The sequence below is a fragment of the Pleuronectes platessa genome, chromosome 9 (assembly GCF_947347685.1).
Source record: "Pleuronectes platessa chromosome 9, fPlePla1.1, whole genome shotgun sequence".
In the NCBI taxonomy this organism is placed as follows: Eukaryota; Metazoa; Chordata; class Actinopteri; order Pleuronectiformes; family Pleuronectidae; genus Pleuronectes; species Pleuronectes platessa.
Genome location: NC_070634.1, coordinates 20,219,874 through 20,240,788, shown reverse-complemented (window position 1 = coordinate 20,240,788; position 20,915 = coordinate 20,219,874). Strand labels below are relative to the sequence as shown.

The window sequence follows — 20,915 nt, the reverse complement described above, 5'->3', positions numbered from 1 at the left end:
AACACAGGTGAGAGAAAGAAACAACTGCTTCCATCCTCACAGCTGTCACAAATCCAATGGTCCTGCAATGTACGAAGAGGTTTTGTATTTTTCCTGAAGTGTCTCACCTGTTTGTCTTCAAACTCTCTTGTGTCCTTCTCCATGTGACCCTCGTACAGGTTGGTGGTCATGTTCATGAGGCCAATTTTAGACAAGCCGAAGTCTGTTAGCTTGATGTGGCCCATGGATGTAATTAATAGGCTGGTGCGTGTAAAAAGAAAAAAGGGAAGTCGATCATAAACATAGGCAGGGATGAAAAAAAGGAACCATACACATTGAAGACGCAGACGAAGATTTGAACTTGAAAAACAATGAGATTCAAGAGCTTTTGGTGATTTGGTCAAATTCATGAAAAACATGATTTTCGCAACATAATTTACGCCTCATGTCCTGCCTCCTGCATGCACTACTCATTTCACAGTCATGTCCATGTTGCAATGAACACATCTGACCTCCAAACTGCTGTGTTCTTCACATGTGAAAGACAAACATAGACAAATTTACAAAATCTTCCGGGTATTTTCGGGGAGTTAACACAACGGCATGATTGTCTAATCACCGATCAGATGTCTATTTAATCATTTAATAACATTTAGTTGAATAAATTCCAAGAGCTGATTCAGAGCTATGCAAGACTCAGTATATGTACAAATCTCAAACAGGAGTGAGGTGATAGTTCTGTGTTCTCACTTGTCAGGTTTGAGATCCCGATGCACGATGCCGTAGTTGTGAAGGTACTCCAGAGCCAGGACCGTTTCAGCAAAGTACATCCTTGTCATTTCTACAGGTAGCGGACCCATGTTCTTCAGTAAGTTGGCACAATCTCCACCTTTAAGGAGAAAAGCAGAAAACCTTAAAACCACAGGGGCTACCCTCCTTTATATTTTCAGAAACAAGCTTCTCAAACTTAAGCCTTCTTCTTGAGAACTAACTACTTTGAATGGAAAACTCAACAGCCTACTCTTGACGTTACCTTCTACATACTCCATGACCATGCAGAGATGGCGTCGTGTCTCAAAGGAGCAGAACATGGAGACGACAAAGGGGTTTTCAGCAAAGGTCAGGATGTCCCTCTCCACGAAAGCCTGTTGGATCTGGTTCCTTAGGACCAGGTTCTGACGATTTATCTTCTTCATGGCAAATCGTTGGCGGGTCTCCTTGTGGCGGACCAGAAACACAGCCCTATCAAAATACAACATTACACCCAATATTATTAAAGGATAAAACCACATTCAAATTCACTTTGGAACTGTATTAGGTTCGGCATCACATTGCACACTCACAAATAGCATTCCCCTGAACATGCCTGATTTGTTTTAATCAAGACCCATGAATTATCAGAAAAATCAATGAAAATGTTGGAAACCGTATCTCAAAGTGTTAAAGTCGGCTGAAAAAAACAATCCTGGATCCACACCCAAATAATAGGATTCATCTGTGGGTCATCCCCCACACCTCCACAACAGTTTATAGAAAACCGTTGAGTCATTTTTGCGTTATCCTTTTCCCAAACTAACGCAGGTGACAACATAACCCCATTTGGTTGAGGTAATACATCTTTTGGAAACAGTGCTACGGAAGCTAAAACAGTGGCTAGCTCTTCTTACCCATAAGCTCCGTTACTGATGAGTTTGATTGTCTCAAAATCCCTTTCAAGAGGTTTCCTTCGTGTGGGTGTCAGAGTCTGTGGAGCCTTATTCTGAAGAGAGGACGCACAAACATGATGCTTAGAAGACAGTTCACAAGTAGACACAGTTGAAACAATTAATCAGATTATTACAATAAAATCATAAGTAGGGTTGCAAAGGGGTGGACACTTTCCTGTAAATTTCCGGAAACTTTCCGGAAACTTTCCATGGGAATATTGAACTCGGGAATTTGGGGAATTTTGAAAAAAATAAATAAATACGCAAACTAAACTTTGAGCAATAAAAACATCATTCAAAACTCTATTTTAAAGATGTATGGAATGCAGCACACGCTGCATGTTGAATTTCAACCCTGCACGTTCCATTTCTCGTTCACAGATAATTCCCAGCATCCTGCACACTACAGCAGGGCTATTGAGGCCTGCTTTAGTGTGCAGGAATAGTCAGGTAAGTTTCAATGATATTACTGGACAAAATATATTAACATGCTGATTGAGGATTGTTCATCTGTCATCTAGCCTATTTCTATTCATTTATCCATGAATTGTAAAATATTTTTAAAGACGATTCCAATTGTTTGGCCAACTATTTATATCTCTGGCATTGCATTAGTGTTTTTTTACAAGCTTTTTTCTCATCTTATTCTACAGAACAATGCCATGTGCACTATCTCATGTGTTGAGACATTTCACCCCAGCCAATGTAGAAGGAAAGGCTGTGTACATTTGCAAATACTGTGCAAAGACCTATGTTAAGAATGACACAAAGATCCAGAAGCATATAGTCAAGTGCCCAAAGTTTCCTCAGGGCCCAAATCCGCCTATGACAAAACAAAATGTTTATATTTATGTCTGTATATGACTAGGTAAATACAGTTTAAATACAAATTCCCGTTAATTCCTGTTAATTCCCGTAAATTCCCATATATTCCCGTTAATTCCCATGGAAAGTTTCCAACTTTACATTTTCCCGGAATTTTGCAACCCTAATCATAAGTCAAAATTCCGGGCCGGTTCAGCAGTCTGCTGCATTAGGTGTAATGTTGGCAAATTTTACGTAAATACTAAATACAATTACTCCAGATGTGTCAGTCAGAAGTGGCTCAGAAAGACAAGTTACACATTGGAATACAGTGGTGTATGTGCACAATGTTTTTAGAACAAATTACCTCCACATGAGCATCTGCTTCCACGGACACTAAAGGACTGGCCTCGTACTGTTCCAGCTGCACCATGTCTACAAATAAGAGAGAAACAGTTTAATATTTCAAGCTGCATTACCAGATAAGGACGCGTTTCCTGAGTCTGAACTGTTAGATCTTTTATTATTCTGTTATAGAACGTAAACCAAGTCCAATATGCCGTGAACTGAATGTAGATCTAGTGCAAATTATAAAAGGTTTCAGATGAGCTTGTTTACACAGTTCTGTGACAGAAAACACAAAACTACTTGGCTTTGTTTCATCTATGAAATCACTTTTCTTTCGTGCTGACTCAAGCTGCCACGTACCAGCAATTTCACAATTATCTCAAGCAAACGATCTATGATTTTCTCATTGCCATGGCAATACTAACAAACTGCTATTCAAGTGTTTAATTACAAGCTGTCAGTGTGTTGATGCCTTTTGATTCAGCTTTACAGCTTCCACAGTGGTGACAGCAGCAACTCATGGAGATTTTTTTGTTTATAAATGATTAAAGTGAGTGATGTAGCAACTGCGCCAGAACAATCATGTTTGTGTTCTGTGATTTCCCCTCTCGCTTTTACACTGTAGCCCTGAGTCAGTTTTTCCTCTGTATCTAAATTACTAAGTATTAAAATTAGTAGCTTGGTAAAGAAAGAAACAGGCAAATAAATTAATTGATGATCATTATACAAAATAGGCTTTTCACGCGGGAAAAAAGTGCAGAGTTTTTTTTAAACATGTCTGTATGTAATGGGCTGTCTTCTTGTCCTGTGGTGATGCTGCTTGTAGCTTTCTTTCTGAAACTGTAAAAGGGACCTGGAGTAATTGAGCAGCAGCGAGTAAAGACCTGATGCAGGACTCGGTCCACAGAACCCTGAAGCTGCACCAACGCTGCTGCACAGAGAGCTGTTCACCTGTTTATTCAAATTTTTGCATATGTGAGTCACATATAAAGCTTTACTTCATGAGTCCTTTACCTTCTAAAGGGTCCCTGGTCAGACCGAGCTGGCTGATGATGTACCGCGGGATGTCCGTCTTGATTCCCTGGCCGACCTTAGCGTGGCCCTCTGCTGCCTCGAGTAAGTGGTAAAACTCTTCTGGATCAAACTCCTGTCAACAGCATCCAAAACCCATTAATTTCAAGTCAATATCCCAATGGACTGAAACTCAAAGCAGGTTACAGCAAAGGCAAGTGTGTCATCTCTATTAGTGGTAGAAGTCAAAGGCAGATGTAGTCTTAAACACGTTCAGCGTGTCAGCACTTCAACACTAGTCACTTTAGATTTTCAACAAGCATTTATCCCATTAGCTGGATGAGCTATAATTACTTTAATTGTTGAAATCAGATTTAATGATTTAAAGTTTATGTCAAATCATAAACGGCAGACAGATAAAATATATTCAAGGCCTTTCTGATCATGTGGATCTCTTGGTCTTAGTTTACAGAGATGTCTGCAGGTTAGCCTTATTCAACCACAGCAAAACAATAACATTTGAAATCTTAACAATGTGTTGTCACTGTAGGAAATAAAATACTTCACTGAAAACTGTTTTGATTGGAAACTTCTCTACTGACAGGGAAGCAAAGTGAAAGTTTAATAATATTTTACTCCCTCATCAGATACATTTTCTGGTGATTAACATTAATGTTTTTCCTCTGAGATATTAAAAGGTCAGAATCTCAACCTAACAACTGACTTCAACCCATTTCGATCAAAGTAATCTAGAACGTGGTTTTCTCTTGCCGGGCTTACCAAACACTCGAGGAGGCGAGCTGGCCGGGAGATTATGATGAGGATCTTCCTCACCAGATGGGTGATGATGGTTACCTCCTCGCTTTCAGAGCGCTCGTAAGCCTGGAAAACAGCAGGGGAGCGGAAAACAACAAGTTAGGTTTTACTGTTTGCAGTAGGGCAGCACTCTCAACCAAAAAAGATCATCACAAAGCAACCTGAGAGGAAAAACTTAAAAACTTTAACATTACAAAAGAACAAGCAAATATGAATAAGTGTTAAATATTAGAAAAAATATTAACAGATACTGCAGCTGTGTATTTGTTGTTGCATGGGAGTATATTCAAGCAAAATTCAAAAAATATATTTATTTATTTTCTTTACTTTTGTTTATTGTTGTCTTTTCTATTTTTGGTTTCTTTTGTATGCAGTAGACTCTACATCCAAATGTTGAAATAATTTGTAATATCCAATGTTGTGTCAAACACCTTTAAAGCACTTTGAATTACATTTGATTTGAGTGAGAGGTGCTACAGAAAGTAAAAAGATAGTACAAATATTCCAGTAGCAGCACTGCTTAGTACTAAAATTGGAAATGCAAATATATGAATACAGTGTGTTCAAAGCAGATGGGTATGTCACTAAGAGAAATATGAAAACAGACGCAGTCTAAAAGAACTGCGTCAGAGACTTAATTACGTTAAAGAAGGAGGAAGTATTAGAATAATCACTGGGTGGGTGTGAATAGTCTGAATGAGTCATCTGTGGTCTTTCTTCTAGACGGCTGGAGCGACAGTGTGTGTAACAGTGGCTCCATGGTGTACTATACATTTCTGTCATTTGCATGTGGAGTCTGGACCATGACAAGACTGATACTGTTGTCTGTTACATCAGGCTAAAACCAGCAGCCAGGTAGCCTAGCTTAGCAAAACATCTCGGTACAGAGGGGAAACGGGAAGCCTAGATGCCGAGATCTTAAAAAAATTATCTATCAAGCTATCTGTAAACACAGTCATTTCCAACCCGTGCAAGTTTCCCTCTGGTCCCATACAACCCATGATCTACTGTGAATATTACACAAGTGTGTCCTGTTGATCTTCTAAAAAAACAGAATCCTCACATGCTCACTTCGTGTCAGCTCAGTGGGGATATGAACGTCACACAGAAGTGTAAAACAGTGTTAAATATCTTCTAAGTGCTCTTATCTAGTTTTTTCCCTTGCGATTGTTTTTAGTTCCTCGATGGTGTCAGTGAGCTGCCAGACGCAATCAGAGCAGGGATGTCCCTCTCCAGCTACTGTATGTCCTTATTCAGGGGCCACGTACTGAGAGCTCCAAAGAATGTTGCAGCTGAACTAGAACACAGCTTTTATGTTAAATAACATCTTGCAGACTCAACTCTTCCTAGCACAATAACACCATCACTGGCACTTTGTGGTGTATTTCTTTACCTGATATCAGACACTTTGTCCTATTGAACAGATTTAGCACTTATTACTATCTTCAATGGTCTCCTAGTTCAGTGTTGTCCTTCAGTTGTGCTTTCCTTTTGATGAAAGCCTCCGCCAAATGAGTAAATGTAACGTAAGATATCATTTCCATCTGTCCATTAAACTAGGAGGGTGCTCCTTGAAGTCAACTTTTATTTTTGTGTTCACAGTTTATGGGAAGAACAAGAAGTGACATTTCTCCTCATTATCACAAAGGTAAAGGTCAAACTGTAGCGATTTGACACAGCTCCGTTCACCTTGGGCTTTAGATTTCTAACATTGCAGACCTTTAACATTTGCATGAAAAACTGTAACACCCACAAGGAAAGACGCACTGCAAAAGCAATATGTCTGCTTAAATACGAAAAGGCTGAAGCTTGTTCAAACTGAAGGTAATTTAGACCATTTCATGCATTAATGCACTTCATTACTCAAACTCATTTTATTAACAAAGTGGCCTTAGTGCACAAAGTGAGAGGGAGTGTGTTTGTTCATGTGTGACAGTATTTGTTCCACTGTATGGGAACAGACTTATCAGTTCAGCTGGAGGTACAGCGACTCGGCCGGGCCTTCTGTCTGACAGCATGCACAGGACCAGAGGGGGAGGTTGCTATAGAAACTAACATTTTATCACAGCACAGATGAGACCTATGACAAAAGTGCCTCTCGACTTCACTGTCATTTTCCACCACAAAATCGATTGAATGTGCCTCCGGCTATCAGACGGTTATTGAGTTACATGGCTGACTGCACATTCCTGCCTCCATCAATCAATCCCTTTTTAGAACTTCATCTCATCAGATTGACAAGTTGAAGCTCACTAGCAGATGGTGGCTAAAGAGGCACAATGTGATACTATTAGATTTATTTTAAATACTTTTTTTGGAGCTATAAAGACCATTTTGACCCACAAAATTCCCCCATGGGTCCAAATCGTTTGGCTGTCTGCCCACCTCATGAAGCAGCTTCTCCAGATTCTCCTGCAGCTCAGCGAAGTAGCGGGAGGTAACCAGGCCTTTCTGGGCCTTATCCAGGCAGTCTCTGACCAGCTCCACCAACTGGTGCTGGATGAAGCCCAGCACCCCGTCAGCCAGCGGGAGGGAGCTGTCTGGAGAACAGTGGGTGACGATATCCAGTAAACGCTCCTCCATCTGGGCTGTGGCCTGCAGGGGGGGGGCAAGTACAAAAAAGGCATTTAAAGGAGCGGTAAGGATTTTCACTCTTCGCAGAACCAAATGTCCATAATGTTTCTGTGGGTGGATTCATATGGTTGTTGATTATAACCAGTGATTATTTTGCCACCTGCTGAGATGTTTGCCATTCTGTAATCTGTTATGAACTTATAAAATAAATTAATACTTTTCAAGATGCTCCTGATTCAACTATATGTATGGCTTTCAGGTGGATTAACAAACCAAACTGGTTTTGTTTAAGTGCCACAAAAAACTGATCAACAAGAATGACTTCAATTCAAATACAAATTCACAGATATGAAGTACGTACCTTTGGAAAACGTTCTTTGTAAACATGGTTCATCATGACTATCTCATTATCGAAAGAAACATTTGACCGCCCGGGGCTGCAAGGGAAACAAAACAAGCTTTTAGTATTTTCTAATTGGTCAACAAATGTTTTATGACAGTTATCAATACAACTCTCCTCTCAGCCATTAAGCTGGGATAGAGTGTGACAGTGGTTATGTCACGGATATCAAGAAATGACAAACAATCGATTCAGTCGAGTCAGGCCGAACATGCACACATCAACGATCCACTCGCGGTTATGGTTTGACTGAAAGTCAATACCTCTTTGAGATCGGTCATCTATACTTGCAACGTTAATCTCAACTCACCAAAAGCAATATTGTGAGTCAACATTCGATATCAGTGGCTCTTCAGCGGCTAAAGCTGCGATCAGGATGGATTTCACTGTCATATTTTCATGTTTCTCTGCAGACTGCGTACGTTTCTTCTGGTCGAAAATGTGTGATTCACCAACATCACTCAATCAGTCATTTACTGCAACACCAGCAGTATTTAGACGACAGAGATGAGTGTATTTTTACAGAAAAATATAAGCTTCAAAGGGAACAGATGGAGGGAAAACCTATCGCATGAAAACAGGCTCCCTAAGCCATTTTTTGTCATGAAAAGATTCCTCTGTTAGACTGGATGGCTGCAGCCCAACACACACTGATGCAGCTCACCGTGGCTCTCTGCATCAAGCGCCCCCCACAGCCCCTTTGCCACCACCACCCTCGACTACAGTTCAGCAGCTAGATCCCTGAGGCGCTGTTAGCTAGCACGCCTACGCACGGCACACCATGGTGCCAGAACACAGAGCTCTTCAGCATCGCACAAACAGTGCAGAGCCAACAGACAAAAGTTGTCAAATCCAAACAGCTCTGCAGTCAGAGCTCCACCTGCCAGCAAAGTGTAATTAATGAGGCGCATCAGACGCCAAACGCATCCATGTACAGGCATCTTGACATGAGACAGTCTACCAGTACTTTATGTCACCAAGGACCTCATGAACAGTGCAATGCACTCGCTATCAAAATCTGAAATGTTTTTTTGTTTTTTTTCAACGAAGAGGGAGTTAATCCCTTAGGAAGGATTACTGAATTTTAATCTGTATACTGATTTCACTAGATTGCGAAACACAGAAACATTTTCAGAGTCCAGTCAGAACTGGTTGTAAAACGTGTGGTTTGAGAAGTGTCATCTAATCTCACAGAGGATCTACAGGGGAAAAACAAGACACTACAATTAAGTGTCACAGCTGATAGGGCTATGTGTATATGAATATGATGCACTTCACTTTTAAAAGAAAAACTGCCAAAGGGTAGAGACTGAGAGTATGTGAATAAATTGAGAGCCTTGAATCCATGTGAGCAAAGCATTCAAAATGAGGTGACATCCTCATCATGGATATCAATATCTCAGCTTTCAACACAATGGGTCACAATACATTTTATATTATTAAGATTTAGATTTTTACTAAATGAATATGCACCATTATAGAAGAAAACAATCCGTTTGTCAATAAGACACATTTAGATTCAATGTGAATTCAGGATCAGGTACCTGAGGCTCCGAGACCGAGGTCGCATGACAGTCGAGGGCCTCACATCCTCGTCGGTCATGCTGTCCGTGCTGCGGAAGTGTTTGAAAAGGAAGTGCAGCTCATCTTGTGTTGGCTGGTACGGCAGCTGGTGAAGACGCTCCTGGGAGGACGAGGACGACTGCGGACACAAAGATGGATTCATGAATCAAGAGCATTTATTTGTTTCTACATTGGCCAAATGTCAAGGTGAATTCTGAAAGGTATGAAATAAAACACCACAAATCAATGTTTGGATAATTATATCATATCTGAGTAGAAGCACCACACTATCATATGCACCCTCTGAATGAGAGGTACAGGGGGAGGGATGGTGAAGAGACTATAGATTTTTGAAAGCCCACTAGGATTTATCCTGGATGCCCAATGGCTAAAATCCCTCACATTCGGCTGTGAGGGATTTTTGGATAGTGCACTCACTGTCAGAGTTATTCAAATGTATCTGACTTAATGATAGACATTTGCGTCTCTCCTCTTTCTTTTTACTTATTTCTCCCCCTCTTCCAAAGGCCAGGCATTGCCATGTGTCTCCACCTCCTGCATCCATCATCTCAAGTTAAAAGCCCGATGCAGATTTGTGTAATTGTAACTTCTTGACCCACAGTTGCAAAATTGTTGCAGCAGTGGCACTTAAGGGAAACAATGATATCTACGCTCAGAGAACATTTATTTATACAAGCTTTGATACACAAAGACTCAAACATCCTTGCGGAGAAAGAAAACAGAACGACACATTTTGGTGTGACACGTGTTCAAAACACCAGCAGAGCTCATCCAGGCTCTGCTGCCAAAATGGACTATTTGGCAAAATTAAGCCAAAGATTTAAAAGGTGCTAAAAAGGTAGAATTTTGTGTTGGTCAAACTCAAGATTACAGACCTAGTAAACGCCGCAACTTACTTTTGCAAAGACATAATTGCTACGTGTCAGTCGTGAGTTTTCAGTAGCATTGCTCAGTTAACGAGAAAGCAAACGTGTTCAAACAAGTTAGACAACCCTGAAATTTAAACCGGGCAGACAAAAGTCCCCAAAGAGCCAAAGCAATGAAGTTGTGTTCAGATCCTTGACTGTGAGTTAGCTTCAGTGCCTCTCAAATCAGGAAGCTCTACAACTAAACCCTTCATTTTTTACATAATTACAGCATTGCACCATATAACATGGTTTATGCGGACAGCTGCAAAGAAGCCATCGTGAGGCCAAACCACTGGTTACACACCTGTGGAGGATTTTATTGCAGTACGAATCTAGAATACTGAAGAGAACTTAACACTTGTCAGCTAATCATCCGTGTTTATTTAGGTGATGATGTTAACAGTAATGAAGCCCACAGAGGCTTCATCATTTACATAAAGAAATTATTTTTCAATGTCTACTGCAGCAGTAAGATAGCTCTTTTTCACACCGTTTACATTACTGTTTAATTTTGCAGCCCATGCGTTCTGGACATAGGACGGCCAGCATCTGTGAAGTCTCATTTAATGACTCAGTATAAAGAGGCCAGGGAGAGCCATTGAAGAGTGCTATTGTCCCCACTGACCTCTGGGTCTACCCAATAAACGTCCTTATAATAGCGGCACATGTTAGACTTTCACCACCGACTCAACACATCCCCCAACCCCCAACGCACACACACACACACCCACACACACACACACACACAAACAAACACAGCTCATTTCAACGTTGTGGACTTAGGTCATTCTGTAAACTGTTATAATTACAGTTTTATTCTAAAAAAGGATGTTACTTACTTACTTAGTATACATTTCCCCTCTTAAAATACGTGCACAGCATTTTGATGTGAAAAGCTCAGTGGAGTCAAATTTCCTGCTCCTCCCGACGACAATGCTGGTCAGTGGCCCGGCCCGCCACAGACACCAATTTGAATAGCAGCAACTAAGCCAAGAATGTAGGTGATCGCTGTAGATCCTATAATTAATCTATGTTACTTAAATGTTGATTGGAATGCGTGTGTATCTGGTACAATTAAATAGAACAGCTGTGGGAGATTTATTGTTCCAACTATGAATTGAAGGCCAAAGTTGAAAGATATAAAGCCTTTGAGCTCATTTATTAAATACAAAATCAAGTTAATTTTGGAGAATGACCTCTCTGACAGTGACATGATGTCTCACTCTGTGGGACTTGTTGGGACTGCAGGAAGATTCGTTGCACAGTGAAGTTCCAGAGTGGTGGTTCTTGACTCACAAACTATCTATGACTCGATGGCAGCATGTAGTGAGCACACAGCCCATTTTAAATTAGACCTGTCAACAGTTAATTATCTACAGCTGATACGATGAACCGTTGGTTATTTTAAGCTCAGACAGCGACGCTCAGCAGCACCAGGTACAAACAAGGAGCTGCAGCTGTGCTTTCTACACTCGATTGCTACTGGCTGGTGGATTTTTGGGGATAAAGATGATCAGCATCAGAGCTCAGTTAACTTACATGCCATCACCAAATTCTCACAATTTAGTAACATCACCCAACTTTACTGGGTGCCTCTCTACCATCTCCTATTTGGATCATCATACAACCGAGGAACCCAAAAAAGCAAACAAACAAACAACCATGCACACAAACAAGCAACCAACCAACGGAGCAAGCTGGCAACCAACCTCACAAACAAGTTAACAAACAACCAACCAACCAAGCAACCAAGCCACTAGCCAACGATTAAATGCCATCTAGACCTTCTGTACATGAAAAGTGTCCTGAGATAACTCCTGTTATGATTTGGTAAAATATAAACATATTTGTAAAGACCAACTTCTTAAAAAAAAGAAAAAAGTCTCAGCACATTGTTAATCTGACAAACGTGTGATGTTGTGATGCCTTGGTCAAGCCTCTCATAAAAAAGTCACCCCCCCACGCACATTAACATGCATACACACATACTGTGAGTATTACATCTCACACAGTTCCATAGACTTGGGAGAATGACTCATTCAAGCAGATGATGGAGGAAAACAATTAGTGGTTTGTCATCTCTGTATTTGCTGTCCCACTTTGCCTACACCAATGTGCTGTTTGGGCTGAGTGAGGTGTTAGAATTTCCTGGCCGCCACGTCTCGACTGGTGAGGAGGGGGCAGTGTCGTGTTTTGGGGGGAACTTACCGAGACTGTTGAGCTCGGCGGATTGGTTCCATAGCCAGACGAGGGGAGGGATGCCAGAGACCATCTCCGGCCCTCAGCTCTGAGAAAAACAGACATGGGAGTTACATAAGCCTCGGCAAAGTAGGCATTAGATAGCATTTCATACGTGAAAGTCCTTACATAACAGATGACGTAGGAGAGCCGTGACTACAAGACTGTGAAATGAATGACTGGTTTTCCTCCCTTAATCATATACAAAAGAGTTCTGTGAGTAATTATATTCATAGCAGCTCGTTAGCATTAGGCTTTATGCGGTCCTTCAGAAAATCTATCACAAGTGATTCTTATAAGTATAATTTTCTTTTTGAAAACCAATATAAATGCAAATACAGGATTGCAGTATCAAAAAGACAAACTTGAAAAGACAAAACAAATGGAGCAAGAATATGAAAGGAACTACCTGTCCGCACGAGCCAAGTGACTGAGACCGTGAAAGCAACAGAGAGAAAGAGAAACCGACTTTAGTGAGTTTTGTGAATCTTGCACAAGTGACCCTGTGACCCCTGGCATTCAGATGAGGGATTAGTCCTGACAATGTTGCCTTCCTTGCCAGTTTTCATTTGTTCAGATACTAGGGGAGGCGACCTACCTAAATTAATTTGAGGCCAGCGTTTACATAAGAAAAACAAATCTGCACTTTAAGGCATAGCTAAGATTTTGGTGTTATTGTTCCATTTTACCATTTGTCTGCATTCAAATTTTAACACAATCAATGAAACTTACAGGTTGAGTGAATGCTTCTAAACAATTACATGTATTTACAGTGATAGTTTGAGTTAAGAGGCTCATAGAGGGATGTTAAAGATGAGAAAGGGTTAATTAAGAAAAGTTTAATAAATAACAAGGAACGTCAGAGGCACTAACATTCCTTTATTGAAGGAGACATATTGTGCAGATTTTTCTTTCCTCTAGTTTTTTTATTTTAGGTTTGAGCTTTGAGACCATTATTGCAGCACAACAGCGGATGGTTGCTTCATCACTTTCCCTTGTATAATATGTGGTCATGAAGTTATAGTTTATGTGTGCAGAATAAGATCTTGATTCGTTATAACATTAGACGAAGGCCATTAAATGTTTTGTCCAAATGACACTGAAATTAAAAGAACCTTAAACCTTGATGTTTTATGACACTAGAAATAGAAAATGCAAATCCAAAATATTGAAGGATTAAAAGTTTAATGAATATATTAACTTTAATGTTGACAGTAAGCTACCGTGATGCTAGCACAAAGTTACTGAGAGTAGTTGTCATATTTCGGTCTGGTCTGCATTGTGTTTAAGGAGCAAGCGTCTGAGCTGCTCATGAGTTTTTAATGACCGTTCTTGGGTGTCTTTAAGGTGCCGCCTCACTTGTAGGCTGAAAGGTGTGGGAGTAGGTTTCGGGGTACCATCTATCTATCTGCCTGATCCTGCTGAGGAGGAGTCGCCTGTAAGGAGACCTGGCGGGGGAGGTGTGTGTGCGTGTGCTTCCATGAATGCTCGAGGCTGAATCAGCCTCAGACAACTCGCTGCTGTTTCCCTACAGCTTGCTGTCTGTCTGCCTCTGTCCCAGCACACACAACCAATCTCACAGTCAACCCTCAGATCATTAAATGTTGTTTTGGGGATCATTTGGCTTTTTGTACCGTTAAATTAAAAAGGGTCCAGGGAATGTAAACAACAGTCACACACAGACTGTAGTTCCTGATATAGCAAATCGTGGTATCAGAAATTAGATTTGATTAAGCAAATCCCAAAATGTTATATTTATATAGCAGCCTGCTCAGAGATGCCAGACAAATAAACAAATATAAAGTAAATAAAAGTTCTTCCAGTTCATATTTTCACTCTGTGCAGTAAATAGGTGCTGCTCATGGCTGAAAACTGTATTTGTTTATGTGTACAGTAGACTCAATTATAGTATAATAAAGCATAAGAAAGTCTCAAATTGAAAACCTCTTAATGCTGCAATCTTTTATGTCAACACTTACTGACAACTCTGGAATTCTCCAAGGAATTCATATAATTTAAAGGGAAAATTGAACCTAATTATAAAGAAATCAGAGGGACTATAATTTAACTCCATAAAGTCGTTGGTAATGTAGTGTAACTTGTAGAATAACTTGTCTGCATTCAATTCAACTTAAATGGAAAATAAAGTATCCAATATTCTTTGAATAATCAATGAATGTTTAATTGGCTTGAAAGCAGTTTTTTAGGTGTACTTGGTACCAAATTATTCCAAATTAAATTATAAGGAAATTGCATCGTTTGACAAAAACACAAGGGGCAATGATTTGTAAGTGCAGTGTTGACGTACCTTCTGGCAAATGGAAAGTTGAGGCAGGCGCTGGTCGACACATTTCGGGGGCTGTCTAGCGGGCTGCTTGCAGCTTAAAGAGGAAAGACAGAGTTACTCCCAGCACTATTTACGACTGTAATAATAAACTTCGGAAAATAGAACAGAGACAATCATATGGTTGCATTTCCATGTGGAACATTTTCAGAAAAAATAATGACATCATTTCTATGCAGGAAAACTCAATCAGTGCAGCATTAACCAGCACCTCAGAAGGGTCCAGTATATCATCTCGGTATTACATTTTCCAAATACTACAGCACCCTCCTATGAATATTCTTCATTACGGAGAAAACTTTACACAGTTTGGTCTCATCAGGGTCGGGGGGTCTGGGTACCCTGATCCGTTTACACACACATGGTGGAGCACCCAATTAGAGCCTTATACCCTCACTGTGATTAGATGATCCTTGAGTTTGATTGAGTCCACATACTGCTGGAGAGCCAAACTCTTTTCATAGAGTGCAGCTGCCTCGTGGCTAAAAGGCTCAAATTGTATGTTATTGTTGATTCACAAAGCAGGAGGATGCCGCCAATTTAGAAATGTACTCTCTTTCAGTACATTGCTGTACTTGTGTGTCTTAAGTCTCAATTCTGAACATCTACTGATAAAGTTCCCAACTTGAAGGAAGGAGTTCTGATGGGTGATGATATTTTACTGAAGAGGAACCTTGGCTGAGGGTGTTGATGGTAAAACACTATATATATATATTTCTATTCTAATCACAAAGTAGAGATACAACGATAAATCCGCCATATAGATTTATCCGCTGGTATCAGCTAATTGAAATAGTTTATATATGTGGATTTGTTGGCAGAACAGAGGTCAAAAATTTATTTGAGGTTATTTAGAAACACCTCTGCAAATAACTTGCTCCCATCCATATGTTTACTGTTCATAATTTTTAAGACACACAAATAAGGAGGCTCCATATCATGATTCTTCTTATTGTCGTGTTTGATTGAAAAAGTGACATGTTATTAACAAATCTTCATTTTGCAGCATTCAAATATTTTCCCATTAGGGACAATGTGAAATGTTCTTCAGTGAGTTGATAAAACACTGGATCATGTTATGCAAATGACTTTTCATTCCCCCTTTGTCAGATAAACAGTTAACACCCTACAGTTCTGATTTGAATTGACATGGTGTTCATTAATGCTAACTCCAAACCGAGTGTGTCATATTTCAAACAGTCTCCTGTGTCCTCCAGGTCATCCATACATGTCTGGAGGTTCTGCAGAGAGTCAATCACATACTGTGGTGTGGTGCTGCTCAGAACTGGTGTCTTCAACTAGCTTGATCTTGCATTAGTGAAACACTAATGTTTTCTCTATCGACCGCCTCAATCAAACACGGTGAAACGATTTTCATACCCCAGGCCAATAAATTGTTGGATGACACTATAATGCAGGTAAAGTTGAGCCGATGCCAATACTAACATGCTTTTCTGCTAACATGTTTTTTGCAATGGTTCACCTGTTGGAACACGTTGTGATTAAAAAGGTAACAACACACATAAGTGGTTCTTACCGGTGTGGAGAGAGAGTGGAGAAAGTGGCCGGGACAGCGTGGGCGATGGCGTCCCGACACCGAGGTTCTTCCTGTTGCTGCTGCGACAGCTGGAGCGGAGAAAAGAGAGTAGGAAAAAAAAATTGGCTGAAAGCCTAAACACACACATCTGCATCTCTCATCAACATTTGGTTTAAAATGTCTCTCTGGGGCTTTGTATACCGAGTGACTGTCATGAGACTGTGGACCAGGTAATTCAGCTGCAACTGTCCGTCAGTGAAATTATACCATTAGGAAGCAGTAGTTAGAAAATAAGCTGGTTTTCTGACAGTGTTAAATCATGAACTAAGGGCGTTTTCACACTTTGTGTTTGAACCATGATCTACATCAAAGTTCACGTCTCGGTTACTTTTTAAACTTTGGATCGAGTTCATTTTGGTTTCATGTTGCTATTTAGAGATAAATTGCACTAAAGACCTATTTAAATTGTACTTCCAGTCGTCATCACCCACGTTGGATGCATCTACTTATACTTGACATAGATTGGTTTGTATAAGGAAGTGCATCTGACGTAAGCCTTTTGTCAATTTGGCTATTGTTTTCCCTAACTTCTTTGAATAAGGTCCATTCAGTTGCAGTACTCAACATTAGTTCAAGTGCGTCAAATGAACAACTGAGGCAGTGTATTACCCTCTTTCTGTTGCCTTATTTCTTATCATCAGTATTCCTGCAAACTACTGCTTAAGGCAAATCTTTTCCATTTTAAAAATCATGACAACAAACAAATTGTTACTTAGCATTAAGAAGTTAAAAGGGATTATTCTCATCTTTCCTTTCGTCACTAAACTGTTAAAATGAACGATAGAATAACAATAAATCCCTGTAATCTGAGAATTATAATTTTGGCCCTACAGGTTTGACTCTAGCAGTGCCTAAGGTTGTGTGTACGTCCAAGTGTTTGCTTGTGTTGCGCAGAAGCTTGATGAACAGAACAGGACTTGTGGCATTGTTAACAGTGGAAAGATTAAGAAGACACTTGACCTCTAAAGTAGCAGACTGTCATCTGTTAATCTCTGACTAATGTAGCTGACTGAAACCGTCTGAACGAGTCACAACACAAGAACACTGTTGTGTGCAAACTGGCTGGGTACAAACTGGGAGTGGTGACAATAGAGACCAACGTCTAGTTTTCTGGATCACACTATTTGCTATTCTCCCAACTATAATGGAAGTACTTTTATAATATCATGATATTTTAAATGTATGTTGTCTGGGGTTTTCTTTTGCATTTCCTGAACTATTAAAATTGCTTCTTAAAAGCGTATTTTCCATTAGCACTAGCTGTCAATCATTTTGCAGTCGGCTATTTCACATAACATGTTAGCCAGCCCAGATTTAACAAAAGGAGACTGGAGTGTATATATTAAGCCTAAAAGAGAAAGTCAGTAAAACGATTATGTTTTGTTTCAGTACATTTAAATGTTAATTTAGCTTTTAAAATATAATTATTTTACTCAGAGAGCAAACCAGTTTGTCTACAGCTGAAGGCTGCGAATTATACTGGTTTAAAAGAACCAGGGCAACAAGGGTGTGTAACGATGATCCTTAACTCAACACATAATACAATGCCAGACTAGGGCAGCAGCACATATCAGGTTCTGTAATAATGTTACATGAATGTGAGTGTTTTTTTTTTTTTAACTTAATTTAGGGGCTGCAACTCATGATTATTTAGATTTTTGGCTAATATAAATTAGAGATATATATATATTTTTTTTAATTGTGAGGAAAAGATATGCCAACAATAAGCTTTTCAGAAACCTGGTAATCAAATGTCTGGTTTGTCTGTTCAAAAGTCCCAAACTCAAGATATTCAGTTTACTGGTGTATATGGCAAATAAGAGTGCACATGAGGCTTATGATTCTAAACTAGAAGAACTGACAGCTCATCGTCTCTTCCCACTGAGATTTAACGGATGAGATTATTTTCCGCCTTCGGAGCGGCACTGCGTTGAGAAACGTTTACGTAACTACGACTCTAATCTGCAGGCAAATGCATGACACAACAGCGCGGCGGCATTGTCAGATGAAGAGAGAAGACGATGATGGTTAAAAACACAAAGAGGAAACCTCCTGTCAACACACACATACAAAGCTGGAGGGAGTGTGTCTGTGGACAGTAACAGCAGGCCCAGCTTGAGCCACAGATGTCCACAACTCTGAGACGTGTGTGTGTGTGTGTGTATGTGTTGTGTGTGAGTAAAGGGAGTGAAGTTAGTGCTAAATAATCCTGTCTTGAAAAGAATGGGCAAACTTTGACCATTAGCATTTAAATGAGCAGCTTTGGCTGTGACACCAGGGTGACCAGCCCACAGATCTGGTAAAAAAAAAATCTATCCTCAAAAATCTCTGGGGCAACGTGAAGAATCCACCTTGGGCTGTAAGACATTGTGATGAACACTTTCCTGACATTTTATCAACCTAAGATGAATCAAGAACTTTATCAGGCGATAAGATTAAACAATCACTATTTGCAGCTGTTTCCAGACCTTTGAAAGTGACTCTTTGCATGACAGTAAATTGAGTATTTTGTTGTTTTGAACTTTTGATGAGATAAATGTACATTTCTGAAGACACGAACGCGGCTCTTTAGGAAATTGAGATGTTTTCAGACATTTTAAAGCCGGACAATATAGCAAATAATTCCAATTAACAGTAACAGGTTTCTTTTTTGCAGCCATAACCCACAATAGCCAGGCCTGCACTTCAGCTCAGAGTCAACCCTGCATGAGACAGTTAAAAGCTGCAGGTTATTATCTTCAACATGGCAGAGCTCCAGCCTCCATCACACACCAGCACAACCAACTTGCAATGACTGAAAGGGGAAGTAGCGGTCGCACTTGAAAGATCCACTGTCAACTGGCCAAAGAAAAGTGCACGTTGCGTCTGATATTTGCATAATTTGATTTTAGAGTATACCTTTTTAGAAGATAAAAACAAACTCAGGGGTTAACACACCCGCACACAAAGACAAGTATCCTCCCCTGTGTGGATCTATTTAATTTGCATTGGAAGATCCACTGGTTCTTTTACTTGGCAACTATAAAACAGGCTTTGGCTTCAAACAACCTGCTGCAGCGTTTTCTCCAATTCCACCAGAGAAAACCGGATATTTCTCGCATTTCCTTTGTGAAAAGCAACTTCTAGAGTAAATATTGTCAGTAAAAACTTAGTAGTTTCTTTCAATGATGTTATTAAAAGCTGTGTAAAACAAAAAACGTCTAGGTTTAAACACACCAGTATAATTTCCGCACATTGCATCTTTTTTTGGGGGGGGAATTTCATTTGAGAATATCACATTTTTGGAGCATATAGTGTCAGTAGAGTGTAGTGGTAGCTCTCCATGATGTTTGAACAGCTGTGTATGAACTGGGTTTGCATACCAGTACAACTAGAAAAGTATCCTCACAGTAAAAGACCTTCGGTGTGTATTTATATAACTTGCATTGGGGAGATCCAGAGGGTTTCATGCATGAACTGTAAAACTGGCGTTGGCTTCTAATAACCTGCTGCAGAAAATAAACAGCACTTTTGCATTGGAATGTTTTTCCGTTAATATGAATTTTTAGAGCAACTGTTGTGGGCTCGGTTTATTGGAGGCTTTCGATGATCTGAGAAACAAAAGGTATATAAACACAAACCCCTGCTTCAAACCGCCCCAGCACCGGATTAAGGCACGAGCAGCGTTCTGTGGAGCTAGCTTGTTTTGTGGTTGTACCATAAAGAGAAAGCTCCATCGAAAAAAGCCGCAGAGGAAAACCAGCTGGGACACACGGTACCTGTCGCTACACAAAGCCAGTGACCACAGAGGACCAGTGAAACCAGCGCGACCCGGTCGGCTCCCATCTGGAGAACTACCTCTTTGAGCGCTTCAGCAGAGCCCCGGGGACAAAGTGGGACTTGTTGTGGCTCGGCGCCGCGGACCAGTGGCTCGGGTCCGACATGCTGGAGGCCTTTCTTCTCGGATACCTTCGTCTCGAAGTTGGGGAAATGTTCAGAAACCCGCGGCTGGGGTCGACGTGAAACCCGTGTCCGCTCCTCCGCCTCCTCCCGCTCCTCTTCCCGCTGTTCTCCCCACCATCGTCTATCCCTCCCGGCGGTTCCTTTTGTGTTCACAGCGACCGTCTCCCAGTTGCTCCCGGTGGCTCCCAGTGGCTCCCGGTCACAGCCTCTGGGCCCCCCTACGGCTGTCGTGCTCCTTTCCCCGCAGCACCTCCATGTCGGCGTGTTTGTCGAGGAGCCTCCTTCACTTTGGAAACAAACCGTCCGCCGGCTGCGTGCGTCCGCGTGAGGAAGCTGCTTCTGCTGATGCGTTCAGGTGCTGCTGGTTACAACCGCTTCCACGCTGCTGCCAACAGACAAACCAAGTTCGAGGCTGCAGCTTCTGCTTTTTTTTTTTATTAATTAAAGTCATAAATGCCCAAGGTGACGTCTTCTGATGTCTTGTTTTGTCCACCAAACAACAGCCCATAACTAAACTATAATCAGGGACAACTTATACATCAACAGACTCCTTACTTCTGCTTTCAGACATGCACTGAAGTCCACAGAATCTCCTGTTATTCTCCGGATAATGCCACTGAGCGTCTCGGGACTGTCTCCTGCCATCCTCCTTGAGACAACTCCG

The 20,915-nt window shown here is 40.7% G+C and overlaps 1 protein-coding gene across 2 annotated transcripts in view; it reads right to left on the bottom strand.

The window, feature by feature from the left end:
• Nucleotides 1-20,561, bottom strand: part of LOC128448089 (microtubule-associated serine/threonine-protein kinase 3) — a 28,921-nt gene extending 8,360 nt beyond the window's left edge. For both annotated transcript variants that reach the window (XR_008339703.1, XM_053430640.1), the window contains exons 1-14: nucleotides 20,147-20,561; nucleotides 16,250-16,338; nucleotides 14,677-14,749; nucleotides 12,339-12,417; nucleotides 9,183-9,340; nucleotides 7,600-7,675; nucleotides 7,050-7,259; nucleotides 4,629-4,730; nucleotides 3,852-3,984; nucleotides 2,857-2,924; nucleotides 1,647-1,738; nucleotides 1,013-1,221; nucleotides 730-868; nucleotides 108-240 (exon numbers count right to left, since the gene is read on the bottom strand). Coding sequence is in view for 1 of the 2 variants with exons in the window: in XM_053430640.1 (XP_053286615.1) it covers nucleotides 108-240; nucleotides 730-868; nucleotides 1,013-1,221; nucleotides 1,647-1,738; nucleotides 2,857-2,924; nucleotides 3,852-3,984; nucleotides 4,629-4,730; nucleotides 7,050-7,259; nucleotides 7,600-7,675; nucleotides 9,183-9,340; nucleotides 12,339-12,417; nucleotides 14,677-14,749; nucleotides 16,250-16,338; nucleotides 20,147-20,232 (1,647 nt within the window). In the remaining variant the exon portion in view is untranslated. The remainder of the gene's footprint in view (nucleotides 1-107; nucleotides 241-729; nucleotides 869-1,012; nucleotides 1,222-1,646; nucleotides 1,739-2,856; nucleotides 2,925-3,851; nucleotides 3,985-4,628; nucleotides 4,731-7,049; nucleotides 7,260-7,599; nucleotides 7,676-9,182; nucleotides 9,341-12,338; nucleotides 12,418-14,676; nucleotides 14,750-16,249; nucleotides 16,339-20,146) is intronic.
• Nucleotides 20,562-20,915: the final 354 nt, after the last annotated feature.